The 14,288-nt window shown below is 41.7% G+C and overlaps 1 protein-coding gene across 1 annotated transcript in view; it reads left to right on the top strand.

The window, feature by feature from the left end:
* The window catches only part of cacna1ha (calcium channel, voltage-dependent, T type, alpha 1H subunit a), a gene marked incomplete at both ends in the record, with an annotated part of 108,432 nt that overhangs the window by 59,284 nt on the left and 34,860 nt on the right, over positions 1-14,288 (top strand). The window contains 5 exons of the mRNA XM_083896901.1: positions 4,166-4,328; positions 6,632-6,959; positions 10,485-10,577; positions 11,041-11,279; positions 12,005-12,567. Coding sequence (XP_083753027.1) covers positions 4,166-4,328; positions 6,632-6,959; positions 10,485-10,577; positions 11,041-11,279; positions 12,005-12,567 — 1,386 coding nt within the window. The remainder of the gene's footprint in view (positions 1-4,165; positions 4,329-6,631; positions 6,960-10,484; positions 10,578-11,040; positions 11,280-12,004; positions 12,568-14,288) is intronic.

Here is a 14,288-nt window from a genome sequence, read left to right as displayed (position 1 = left end):
CACCTCTCAAACAGGTTCAGAAACGGGGATTTCTGTTTGTTTAAGTCTAATATCAACCGGCTAGAAAATGCATAGTTTGAAAGAATCACATTTGGTGACCCCACTTTGCTAGATTAAGATTTACCTATCTATCTATATAATGTGTTTGGAGAATAAGACTTATTATTATGGTTACAACTATGGGATGTGTGAGTGCTGGGGGGTGCCTTTGGGTGCTGCAGACAACCCAAACACAATCACAAAGCACAGCAGCAAACTCTCACACATAGGGACACACACACACACGGAGATTGTTTACGTCTATGAGGACAAAAAAAACAAAATTTCACATTAGCTTTGACCTTTTTGCTAAACTAACAGCACCCCTGAGAAAACAATCTTCACAGCCACAGACAGGGTGAAGCCAAACTTGAATTATTCGAACAAGTTTTCAGTCACTCCCCGAAGCGAGGGTAGACGGAGAGAAGGACGAGGGAGAGAGAACAGCAGCGACGGTGACAATGGGTGGCGTCACCTTAGGCTACGCATTCAAGGTCGTCGTCGTTACAGAGACGAGCGCAAACACACCTCAAAGCCCTCACACCAAAGTAATCACAGGTACACACAACCAGAGAGACCTAGTGGGTGTTGAAGACTGGCTTTTGTTCCTTCATTTTTGAATATTTTACCTCTCCTTTTGTTTTATTTATTTATTATTATTTATCAGAGATTGCGTTTTTTTGAGGTTACGAGCCAGCTCAACTGACCAAGAGAACGGGCTCAAGTTTTTCCTCTAACTGCTGAACATCTCTTCGTTTGTCTCTGACCATTCTGCTACCACTCTGCCCTCTCTGTTTGTCTTTGTGCTTAAGTGGCTAGGAAATATTTGTCGGACAGAAGTGAAGTGCATTTCTGTGCTGCAGCCTAGTTACTATAAGCAGAACTTTTTGTTTATTTCACGTGTGTAAAGCTGCTTCTTGAAGAGGTTCTGCTAAGCGTCTGCCAACTGACTAATGCACACACACACAGTTTTGCACATATTTTCCACTGGGGGGTGGATATATGATACTGGTTATACTGTATATAGGTAAATCAATTGTCGAAATGTATGACTTCCTCAATCCTTCTCCATTGAGCCTGTGACTTGTGTGCCATTCGATTTAATTAGTTTGATTAAGCCTAACTTGACAGAGTGCACTGTCACTGTGGGAGTAAAATGTCATGTCACTCTGTTTGTTTTAAATCCCTCTCGAAACCCATTCTGTGTTGGTCAAAGCAGTGGATTTCAGTATATCACTTTGCTCTCGCACTACTGCTTTTAGTTTGAGATGTCTGTGTCCCAAAAAATGCAAAAATGTGCCACTTTTAAAAGTACAGAAGACTGACATAAAAAAAGAGCAGAATTCTGGCTGCAGGTACAAATAGGGGTGTTTTTTTTTGAAAAATTGTGCTTCCCAACCTCACTATCCCCAAGTTTTTTTTTGTTACGTGCCCACAACAGTGACACTTGTCGCTGTTAGCGTAACTGTTAGCAAAGATGGTGGACACTGTTTATGTAACCCACACTCTCCCACAGCTACTCCAACAGTTTATTCTCCTCAGCACAATCTCAGTGTTCTCAACAGCAGGCACTGTAGAATAGACAGCGTACATTGAATGCAACACATCGGCTGCAGAGTACACGGCGCACATTCACAGCAGCTAGCGCCCGGGAGCTAACAAAATTAGCAACCATAAACAATAACGATAAGAGCGCAAAAATAAACTCAAATATGAATTCCTCTGAATACAACAGTGTCACCTAGTAACGCAGCACTTACACCATGTTACATTTACATTCTCGAAATGAGGTCCCATGCCCCTACGTGTGCGTCTAAAAAGTGCGGAATTAGCATTGCCGTGGCCGCCATCTTCACTAACAGTTACGCGAGCAGGACAAAATGTCACTGGTCGCCACGTAACAAAAAAAAGAGTGTTATTTTTAAGACATTTCTCAACTCAGGGGAAACCGAGGTTGGGAAGCACAATTTTTCAAAAATACTACCCCTGTTCTAGTAATACAAAGCTAAGCTATACAAAGTGTATAGTGTGTCCAGAATCTTGAAAATGTCACTCCTCTACATGTGGCTGATATCATAGCGTTTACAGACGGACACAGACTCATATTCACGCAACCAAAGCAGGTGATCTTCAAATGTTTGTTGAGCACGGAGGTTTGATACCAGTGCATTTATGTTCATAGTCTGTACAAACACTGACGAACAGTGACATTCGTGGACTTTGGCCCCAGCCAAAGCATCGAGGTCAGTGTGTGTTTATGAGTGTGCGTTCATCCCTCATCCCCAGAGGACACACCTTTTTAGAAACAACAAGGCGGTTAAGTAACACATTTTCCTGTGGGCTGCTAAACACAGAAGGGATATCAGTTAGCAGCAGTCTAGTATACCTAGTACCTAAAAGGAATTCTTGAGTAAAAGTACCAGAAAATGACCAGAAGTTGGAGTCAATTTTTAGAATATTACTTAAGTAAAAGGATATGACATAAGTATCAAAATTCACTTTAAGAAGCAGGAATAGTCAAAAAGGGATTTATCAGTTGGCAAAGGTAATCAGGGTTCACTGTGAACAAAAATGAACGGTGGCCCTGAGGTACAAAACACAAACGCAAATCAAAAAACACAAACTCAAAACAAAAAAGGCAAGTCACAAAACACATAGGCAAATCAAAAAATACGAATCAAGAAACACAAACGCAAATCACAAATCACAATTTACAAATGCAAAACACAAATCAAAAAAGGCAAGTCACAAAACACAAATGCAAATCAAAAAACACAAACACAAAAACATTAACTCAAAATGGAAACGCAAGTCAGGCTGCGTTTTTGTGTTTTTTGATTTGTGTTTGTGATTTGCATTTGTGTTTTTTGATTTGCGTTTTTGTTTTTTGTTTTGCATTTGTGTTTTGCACCTCAGGGCCACCGTAAAAAAATAGATATAGATTAGATACAGATGGAAGAACGTGCTCTCAATCTGCAGCTGAATTGTTAGGTTAGTCATGAACCTTTCTCCAGCTGTCCCTTATTTCAGTATTTGCAGCCTTATTTGACCGGTGCTTTTTCACTGCTGTGATAATAACACAAAAACTGTGAGTAATCACGACAGGAATCAATCAATGATGGATTGATTTGACACAGTGAAGAATACTAGCATATTTCCTGCTACATCAATGTGTTGAAAAGATGTCGTATAGACACACTCTGTGTAGCTCACACAAACACACACAAGTTTACACACTTAATACTGATAAGTCGCTCCCGCTAAGTGGGGGCAGTTGAAGTTTTGATTTCTTTGACTCTGACTTTGCTGTCTCTTATTATTTTTTCTTTGTGATTCCATATTAATAATTATATACAACACCACTGTCAGCCTTAACCATATAACTAGTGAATATGTATTGAGATGAAAATCTAGACAGAATGGAAAAAAAGATCCTTGAAGAGGAATGATTCAAGCTGAAAATTGACGAACAGCACATTGAGCTTAGCGCAGATTTTGCCCGAAAATCCTGAAAACGATCACTATCCATACTGTACTGCATGTGTGTGTGTGGGTCAGTGTGACCAGACTGTGATGTCCTGTATGTGAAGGGGAACAGAACACACTTTGATGACTGCAGGGACTGGACCCTCTGACTCTGCTGATGCTAAACACGTCTGACAACTGGAGATGAACGCTGAACACATGTGGTTAGATAACACTAGCCACGGGAAAGTTCAAATCAGGCAGGTTCAAATCCCAGAGGATGAAATAATGTCAAACTGTCACCTTCAGTATTGTGTCCTCCTGTAATTCTATTGGCTGTGGGCATAATTTAGTCGGTTCCAAGCTCACGACATCAGTGCCGGTTTGCGAGCATGTGCAATATGCAAAGGAATGGTTAGACTTCCTGCTGCATCGTCTCGGCCTGAACAAATTGAAATTGCAATTTGAAACGAAGTGATTAGCAAATTGCAAAAGGCTACAATTGTTAATGTTGGAAACAATTCATACCTTTAACTCCTCTTCCTTGCATTGCACTGTAGGAGTATACAAGCTGCATCACAACTTAAAGTTGCAGTTAGATACTTTCCCAGATATTTTACCCAAACCTGATTTCAGCTTTATTCTGTGTCCCACTGTGTAGGTATGCGGATCTTGGTTACACTGCTGTTGGACACTCTGCCCATGTTAGGAAATGTCCTCCTCCTCTGCTTCTTTGTCTTTTTCATCTTTGGCATCGTGGGAGTCCAGCTGTGGGCAGGACTTCTGCGCAACCGCTGCTTCCTGGGAGACGAGGATATAATAACGTAAGTGATCTGGTCCTCTGTGATGCTGTGTTTCCAGGTAACTTCCAATGCGCAATATTGCTCGTATTAAGTTCAGAGACGGCAAGAGATGACTGAAACAAAGTATTGAGAAAGAAATTAGCTATCAAATGATAACTCAGTTGCCTTGAAATAAAATACAGAAAATTACTCAAATACAGCCCTGAGGACATAGGCACTGTATGACCTCACACAGATGCAAAGATAGTCTCAGCCCAATGTTATTTGATAAATCTAATATTGAACTTTAATTTGGAACGGACTAATACTTTAGTTTTTCAATCAGCTAAACCAAGATATTAAATCCCTCCCTTTTTGCCAAGGATGTGACATTCAAAATGACACATGTATTAAGTAAATGGTTAACGTACCTGGAAGTGAAGAACTAATTGAAGATTCAGCCTAAAAAATTATCAGCAAAACAAGAAATGACTAAATCCTAGGAAACACTTCAGACTTTATGTAATGAAGTGATAAAAATCCCAAATGAATTTAAAGCTTATCCTGCTCAGGCCAGACAAAGCAGCAGACCACTGAGAACCAGAATTGTTGTTCAGTTATACACGCTGTGTCAACAAGTGAGTGGAAATTGTTTGGTACACTCTTAGAAATAAGGGTTCCCTACAAGGGCTGAGGTTCTACCTGCTTTGCTTCTGAAAAACCCTTTCCCAAAGAAAGGGTTTTTCAAGGTTTCAACTCGTTTTTTGATCCAGAGAACCCTTTAAAACCCCTTTCCTGAATAAAGGGTTTTAAAAGGGTTCTTGGTGGAACCCTCCAAAAGGGTTCCAGATGGAACCTTTATAAAAAAGATTTCTCCTCTCCTATGAGGACAAGCCGAAGAACCTTATATGGTTCTACTTAGCACTTTTATTTCTAAGAGTGTACTGCATTCACAACTCTATGAGAGCTTGAGAAATATGAGTTTTTATTTGTTTTTAATATTTTAAACCCACAGGAAAAAAAAGCACATATGATTACCATGCTCCATAAATATGTTACAATCCACAAATGTATTTTTCCTTGCCGCTAATATTTAAATCCAATATTGTCTCAGATGCAGAAAAAAGCTGCACTACTTTCATTATCTTCGTAAATGATCCCATTTGGTCTTGTGGTTGAAAATAATGACAGCAAATGTAGTTTCGAGACAAACGCTATTAACGGTCTCTGCAACCAGACACAAGAATACTTGGATAAAGAACCATGAAAACACTCAAGACAGAGATCGAGAACTTCAGACTCACTGACTGACACATGGGGACACTCCTTGGACGGTTGTTGTAGGTAATGTTGCAGAACCCTTTTCTGTGATTGGAAAAGAACTAGACAAAGGCAATAAACAGAAAAGAGTGCTGTAACTTAATAGTTCATAGCCAGGTGTAAAACAATCCAGTCAGCATTTATAGTGTCACTATATCTCACATGGCCAACCAAGGAGAGCAACTGTAAAAAAAAAAAAAAAAAGGCACTTGACAAAAATAAGGCCACTACAGGAAGACAGAAGTCAGACAAAACAAACAAACACTAGAGAGTAGAGACATAAACGTATTGGCAGCAGGTCAACAGGATACAAGAATAGCAAGAACGGCTGGAACAGTGTAGGGTGGCGGGGCGCAGACAATCTGACAGTCTGAGTTAGTCCCTTAAAAAAGAAAAAAAAAAAACTAAACAAAACTGGTCTCTTCCCACTGGCACTTCACTCCATATAAAGGAACACTTACCGCTGTGGAGGGCTCTTTACTCCAAGAGGAACTTATAAATAAGCAACTGTGGGATGTATTTACCCACTCTATAGAAAACAGCTGTCGCCATGGTTTCTGCCCAGATGCCTTGTTCACAGACGGAGTGAATTTTGTCATATTCTGAAAGCAATATGTATGCAAGGTATCATAAAGTGGACATTTCTGCTTATATATCATTAGGACAAAGTCTTTCTCCCCGTGATATTTTGTCACACTGATGTTCATTTCATCACCCTCTGGAAGAAATGAGGGAGGATATAGGATATGACTCTGAAGACGGATATTCTGTTCCTTCATCTGTACTTTATTTGACCCAGCGCTCTTTGAGGTAATGCATAAAGAGAGGCAGTGAGAAAAAGATGATAAAGCAGTGGCGGAAATGGGATTTAGCCAAATACTGAAGTCCTCAATGTAAAATGAAGTGTATGAGTTTTTTGATGAAGAGAATAAACTGGGCAAAGACAGTTTTGACTCCCAATAAATACATGAGATGCTCGAGGTGACAAAGTTACACACCTTTGTGATGATTCTTTCTCCTACCAGAATGCACAACTTGTCCCTGAGTCCGTATTACATGTCCGAGGACGGCGAAGACAGTCCGTTCATCTGCTCAGCCGCCCGCGAGAACGGGATGCTGCGCTGCCACGACGTGCCGCCCTTCTCCAACGGCAGCGCGGAGTGTTCGCGGGAAGCGCCGCGTCAAAGCTCTTTCGCTCTCATTGGATCGCTCTCCGCGGTGGGAGGAGCCAGCGTGAACGGCTGCGTTAACTGGAACCAGTACTATAATGTGTGTCGACCCGGAAGCCTCAACCCTCACAAAGGAGCTGTTAACTTTGACAATATTGGCTACGCCTGGATAGCCATATTCCAGGTAAGCGTGTGGAAAGTGTGTGTCTTCCTTTCTTTTTTTTTGCTGACAAAATATTTCTCATCCATCCAGAAAATGCCATTGGTGCTGCCATTTAGAGGTCATGTGTCATGATCTAAAGCCTTTTCCTTTGAAAATTTATTATTTCCCGCCCCCCCCCCCCCCCGTTGCTGATTACCGATCCCTTTGAGACCATGGCGATCTTTGTACTGATGTGATATGAATTCCAGCCTATTTCATAGATTTGGCCTGGGACTGGCTGATAGATCTGTCACTGTGTGTGTAATGGGCTTTGACGTGCACAACATGACTTGCTCAAAGGGTCTTACCTACATTTCCCCCAACAGCACAAACACAGACACAAACAAATATACACAGACACACAAGGGACACACAGCTTTTCACCGTATATCTACATCTATATTTGTGTGTGCGTGCGTGCGATTAGATTCTGTTTTTATATAATTTACTTTAAGCCTTCTTGGTATTTTAATCTTAATACATCTGACATGGCAACATGAATCTGTGGCAGTGGTAGACGCACATTATGATTGAAGTTTGCATGTGTTTGTATCCCAGGAGACAAAGGTCTGAGCAAAATGTACACTAATATCCCACACATTAATTGCTTGTAAGTAAAAAGACCACCAGCAATTATTTTTCAGAATAGTTTTTTTTTTAACATGGAATCAGGGATGGAAACTGAGAAAAAAAAAAAGCACACAAGAAAAATAAAGAAAAACGTGATGGAGATACAGTTGGTGTGCCATATGTAATGTTAAATTAGTTATGTGGCTTATTGTTCCACTCTACAGCTTTATTCCCTCTGGATCTGTAAATATAAAAACATGAATTATACATTTCAGTTCAGAAAATATTTCAGCCCATGGCTCCAAATTGAGCTAATCCAGAGTTACCCTGGGACTCTAACTGCAGAGAACAACAAGCTGTTAAAGCGGCACTGCAGTTAGCAGGTTCATTTAGGGCCAGTGTTAGTGCAGCAAATAGGGGAGTTGGAAACCTGATCATTGGCTTCCTAAGGTTTCTGAGTGATTTTTTCTCTTGACTGCAGGACTAAAATGTAATGGCACACTTCTTTGCACTGTTCAGTAAATTCACTTCCTCTCATACAGAGGCCCCCCTACGGTCAGGGTGGAAAAACGGTTAGAGCGAATCTTTATAATAACTTTTGTGTACCCTCCCTCTCTGCGGCCCCCCCTGCCCAGCTCCACCCTCAGACTCCGGATGGAGCTTTCGCAGCCTCCTGCTGGGAAAAGGAAACAAACGTTTCTCAAGGGAGAGCAACATTTTTGCGAGGGAAAGCAAAGGTTTGTTCTAAAAATTGTTCCCATCCTGTCCCTTGGGAGGCGCCGTAGTCTGGACAGTTCGCCAGTCCATCGCAGGGCCACATATACACTCTTAGAAATAAGGGTTCCAAAATGGTCCTTCTATTAAGGCTGAGGTTCTACCTGGAAACCATTTGCTTCTGAAAAACGCTTTCCCGAAGATAGTTGTTTTCAAGGGTTCTTGGTAACACTAATGGTTCCAGTAAGAACCATTTTAATCCAGAGAACCCTTTAAAACCCCTTTCCTGGATAAAGGGTTTTAAAAGGGTTCTTGGTGGAACCTTTATAAAAAGGTTCTACTGGGACTGTGGGAGGAAGCCGGAGAACCTGGAGAAAACCCCCGCACACACGGAGAGAACATGGAAACTCCTTGCAAAAAAGGCCCTTGTTCCGGGGCTCAAACCCAGGGACCTGGGTCTTCTTGCTGAAAAGGCAAGAGCGCTAACCTCTACGCTGTGGGCCATAATAAGACATATAGGAGTTAAAACCGAGAAAGACGAAGGAACGGCACATGAAAGAGGACGTAAAGAATGACTTGACCACTCAATGCATCAAAAGGTTATCTGGCTAATGTTTCCATTAGACCCGCGGTTAATGACCACTGAGCCAGAGACACATGTCGTCCATTAGAGTTCAAGAACAGCGCGTCGGTCAAATCGTTCACCAATGACACATGAGAACGTGCTCCTCCTGCATGTCACTTAACATCAATTACCAGCAGTCTAAATGCTTTACAAGCTTTCTCTGATCCTGGAGGTGGGTGAGGAGCAGAGGATGGAGGGGGGTTAGCCATGGTGTCAGCTCGTCATTTGTTCAGGTTATTGACTCTGTTTTCCGTCTCTTAGCCTGGTTGTTGAATAACCACAGTGAACACAAATGTGGAGAGAAAAAAAACACACACATGCATCAAAATCTAAGCCTACTTCACACAACATCATTTTCAGCGCAATAATCCGTAGAGTTTTGCAAGTATGGCAAAATCACCGCTTACTGTATGAGCATGTTGGAGTATTTAAAGGGGTCATATTATATCCTATTTCTCCAAGTTAAACTAGTTCCCTGGTGTCCTAATGAACATGTCTGTGACATGCTTTGGTCAAAATACCATAAGGATGAAGCACCACAGCAGTTCAATCACCCTGCCAAAACAGCCCTGTTCAGAACGCTCTGTTTAGTAGTATCTCTTTAGGTCCACCTTTAAAAAAAAAAAGTAAAACAAAACTTAAGGGACAGGAAATGACATCAGCCACAGAGGCTACTGGGAGCTAACAGCAGTTAGTATTTGGGAAAGTGATCAATTGCAGGCTCTAGCAGGCACATTGCTGTCATATATAACATGTATCCACTGGACAGATAAATCCTCTGAGGCTGGAAGTTTGTGTAGAACTCTGTGCTGTACTGTGGAGCCAAGAATAGAATTTCTCGCAGACTTCCGGTTTTCGGATACCGTTGCCCTCGCCAGCACTCTCGCGTGTTTTACGGACAAAGTGGAGCGCCGCGAGACAACAATTCCAGGAATGTAGCGCATTGTGACGGAAGTCAACATTACGTGTTTTATCTCCTGTACTTAAAACATGAGTGAGTCATCTTATTTCAGATTTTGCCGACTGATTGGACATCCAGAGTCCCAAATATAAGGATTTAAATGATTAAAAAGTTGATTTTGCATAATTGTTCCCTTTTAAAGTCACAGGGACATTTTCCATCATGCTGCACACGTGGCATGTGTCCACAATGACTCCAGCCACACCAGGATGGAGTGATTATTTATTGATTTACTTGAGCGCGTGTGTGTGGCAGTTCTCGCAGTCATGCGCGTGTCGCTTCCCGAGCTGTGAGCGTTTTATTGGCCGTGCTCAGCCTCAGCTTTCAGGTGTCAGCATCTCGGCTGCTCATCAGCAGCCATAACAGCATGAAAGAATTGCATCAGTTCCTGTACACAGACACACACACACACACACACACACAAGAAGCAGCACAAGCCTTTTTGTGATTATTTAAAAACAGAATTTGAAAAGCACTCCCTTTGCCTGCTGTGTGCATATTTTGTGTGCACAGTTTTGCACACGTGTGGGTGTTTGTGCCATCCATTTTTTTGAAGAGGTAGCAATGGTGTGCTTCTCCTTTTCCTGTTCATTGTCATAAGGAGTCTCCCTCTCTGTATTTTTGTCTTTGCCACCAGGTCATCACACTGGAAGGATGGGTCGATATCATGTACTATGTCATGGATGCACACTCCTTCTACAATTTTATATATTTTATACTGCTCATTATTGTAAGTACCACATTTGTTTACTTCATTAAACATTATATTTTAAGATGGTTTACTGTTGCGGGCTCTGTTCCTGCTTCTGTCATTCAGTTTAAAATAACTTATTATGCAGGAAGGGAACTCAGAGAATTATTTTGGATGATGGAGCCTGTCCAATTTCCTGTTGCTTATTCAAGTTATGAGATATTCAGTCGATATTTCATCAGGTTTTTATAACTTCCTGGTAAGGCTCTCTCATCAGATTAAGATTAAAATGTTATAATTTGAAAGTAAATGCAGAAGAAAACTTCGTCATCTCAGGATCTGGCCAAACGGTCAGCATCTTAGAAATGTTTCTTCTGTTATTACACTTGAAAGGCTTCAAACAAACAGTGAATTCTTCCTCATTTTGGTAGTCAGTTTTAAGATAGTTAATGCAGCTTTGGGTGCAAGTGGAAACATTTTAGCTTGTCTTGACTTTCTCCAGGTGGGCTCTTTCTTCATGATCAACTTGTGCCTCGTGGTCATCGCCACCCAGTTCTCGGAGACAAAGCAGCGAGAGAATGCCCTGATGAGGGAGCAGCGCGCGCGCTACATGTCCAACGACTCGACGCTCGCCAGTTACAGCGAACCGGGCTCCTGCTATGAAGAGATGCTACGCTACATCAGTCACCTTTATCGCAAGTTTACACGCAGGGTGCAGAGGATATACTCTGGGTGGCACAGGTTAGATATGAGCTTCTTGACATGAAATGGCAGTAGATTACACCCAAATCACTTCTGTACTAAACGTTTATGGTTTGTTGAAGTTAGTTGTTGACTAGTTCTTTGGTATTCTTTTAATATTGCCCATCTATAAAAGTAAAACATGACAAACTTGCATTTTGAGTAAGAGAGGAAACGGTGCTTTCCTCTGTGCAAGATATCAGATATTTAGCCCTGGACGCTTAGAAATAAGGGTTCCAAAAGCTTCTACAAGGGCTGAGGTTCTACCTGGAACCATTTGCTTCTAGAGTCCAGGTTTGATTTTAGCAGTAGAATCCATTGCTGAATATTTTCCTTGGTGTTTCTTGGCATTTTTAGCAATAGTCCAACTGTTTGCATCTGTCTCGTTTCACTCACACTTGCCTCCGTTCGTCAAGACATAACATATGTCACTCTGTGTGCAGAAGCAGCAAAAACAAAACACTGCTATACTGAGAAACACAAGACTTGTGTGGAAGTGATGGGCTTAATCAGCAGTGCCAGACATTAACATTTTTCCTATATGTGCCTCTGTTGTGGTCAATCTTGCAAAGCATCGCACACATATTTGCCCATTGTCTTATTTTATGAGACTATCAAATCTATCGGGAACTTTTTTAAAGGTTCCTCCAGAACTCTGCAAAAACAAACACACACACCAGAAAGTAACAACGTCTACATTCTCTTTTATGTTTCCCTTTCACCAGTAAACGACGTAAAAAGGTGAATCCCAATGGCAGCGGTGGAGGCAGTAATGGCGGGGGTAATGGACATGGCCCCGGCTCCAGCAGGGGCTGTGGAGGATCGGGCCCAAATAGTGCATTTTGGCTGAGGCCGATCCATAACCTACTGCAGCACCATCAGCACCAGCACTGTCGCCTCAGCAACGGCAGCCAGCACGCCATTAGTGTGGAAGGTGCCGAGCAAATGGACAGAGAGGGAGGCATTGGAGGAGGAGGAGGAGGAGAGGAGCTGGAGATGACGTCACTTCCTGCGCAGAGAGGAAGTACAAATGAAAATAGCAGCGGCAGCGGGGGAGCGGGCAACTCGTCCGTCGTGACCCACGGCGTGGGCGTATTGCTCGGGCGGCTGAACGGGGGCATGAACTACCCGACCATCCTGCCGTCTTTTGTGTGCAGCTACAGCAGTAAGACGCCGCCGCCTCACTCGCAGCAGTGCAGACCCAGTCCGGAGCAGCACCCGCCAAGTCACACGGCGTCTGACCACACGGAGACGCTGAACAAGCTCTACCAGCTCATGGGACAGCACAGTAAGTGTGTGACATTTCCTGTAATACCAGAACTAAATTACATGCATTAAGGTTTCATTTTTTATTATATTTTTCTTGTCATCTTTTTTCTTTCTCACTTATCACCCTTCTTTTTGTACAACTTTCATTCAAAAGTTTGGGGTCACCTATACAATTTTTTTGTGTTTTCCAATAAAACTTGCACTTTTATTCATCAAAAGGGTTGCAAAATGAATAGAAAATATAGTCAAGACATTGACAAGATTAGAAATACGGATTTTTATTCAAAATAATAACTTTGCTTCTATCAAAGAACCAGCAAAACTGTTTTCAGCTGTGCTAACATCATTGCACAAGGGTTTTCTAATCATCCAATAGCCTTCTAACGCGATTAGCAAACACAAATGTACCATTAGAACACTGGAGAGATGGTTGCTGGAAATGGGCCTCTATACACCTATGTACATATTCCATTAAAAACCAGACTTTTGCAGCTAGAATAGTCGTTTACCACATTAACAATGTATAGTGTATACATATATATATAGTATATATACTTTATATATATAGTGTATTTCTGATTCATTTAATGTTATATTCATTGGAAAAAAATAGCTTTTCCTTCAAAAATAAGGACATTTCTAAGTGACTCCAAACTTTTGAGCGGTAGTGTATGTATCACAAGAAACATTTAGAGTGCTGACAGGAAATCCATGCCTCAAGTGTTACTGTTATTATCGCAGAGAGGTGGATTAAAGGGAGAACTATCATCGTAGTTGATAGAAGAGAAAAATCATACAGTAGTAGTGTAGTGTGTGGAACTACAGAGGCAAGAAAAGGAGTCAGTGTAAAGTAACCTGTACAAAAAGACCGGTACGTGGTGGTATTCCCGGAAGATGGCATTGTGAAAAGTCGGGGAAAATATATGAAAATCTTCAACTCTGGAGGGAGAGGCTGAGAAAAGGCCTTACACAGAGAAAAATAAATTACATCAATAGAGCTAAACAATCGAATGAGCACACAAGTGTGGAAGAAAAAGGGAGGTTAGCTCAGGGGAAGAGGCGAGGCAAAGAAAGGAAATTACACAGTGGAGACAACATGAAAATGAAGGAAAATTAAAAAAGGCAGTGGCAAATGTTGTAGCCTTGTGTATTTTGGCTTAAGGTTTTTACTGTAAGTAATTTGATATACATAAGGAGATATAACAACCATATACTATACCCTTGAAAACTTCCCTATCTCTTCTCACTTCACCCTGGAGCTGGAGAAAGAACAGTCTGAAGAGCGCCATCCCTCAGCTGGGCACGACGGTACATCATCGCTGCTGCGGCGGCGGTGTGCGTTGAGAATAAACTGTAAACACTTTCTGTGATCAATCATACTAATCAGTTGTCATTAATACACTCACACCAGTGTGTGTGTGTGTAGGGGGGCTGTGCATCCCCAGTGGAGAGACTCTGTAGGCGATCCAGCTGCCAGAGAAATGTACTGTCACACTGAGAAGCGACAAAGTTCCAGCTGTCGACCTCAGAGCGTTACAGAGCCTCTCCACCTTCTTCAGACTCCGTCCCTCCCTGATGTAAACATCCCGCTACAATCAATCAAGAAAGCAGTCTTTAGGGTAAATTCTTATCTTGCTGCAACGAGAAAACATTCTCATTATAAAACAGCTCAGATATTGTTTTATATATATGTTTTATGCTTTTCTTCTGTAGTTTAGTGATGTGAAGTTTTATTGTTCA

Source organism: Microchirus variegatus (assembly GCF_963457635.1).
Source record: "Microchirus variegatus genome assembly, chromosome: 10".
NCBI lineage: Eukaryota > Metazoa > Chordata > Actinopteri > Pleuronectiformes > Soleidae > Microchirus > Microchirus variegatus.
Note: the sequence above shows the minus strand (reverse complement) of the source record. Positions and strands in the feature narration are given on the sequence as shown.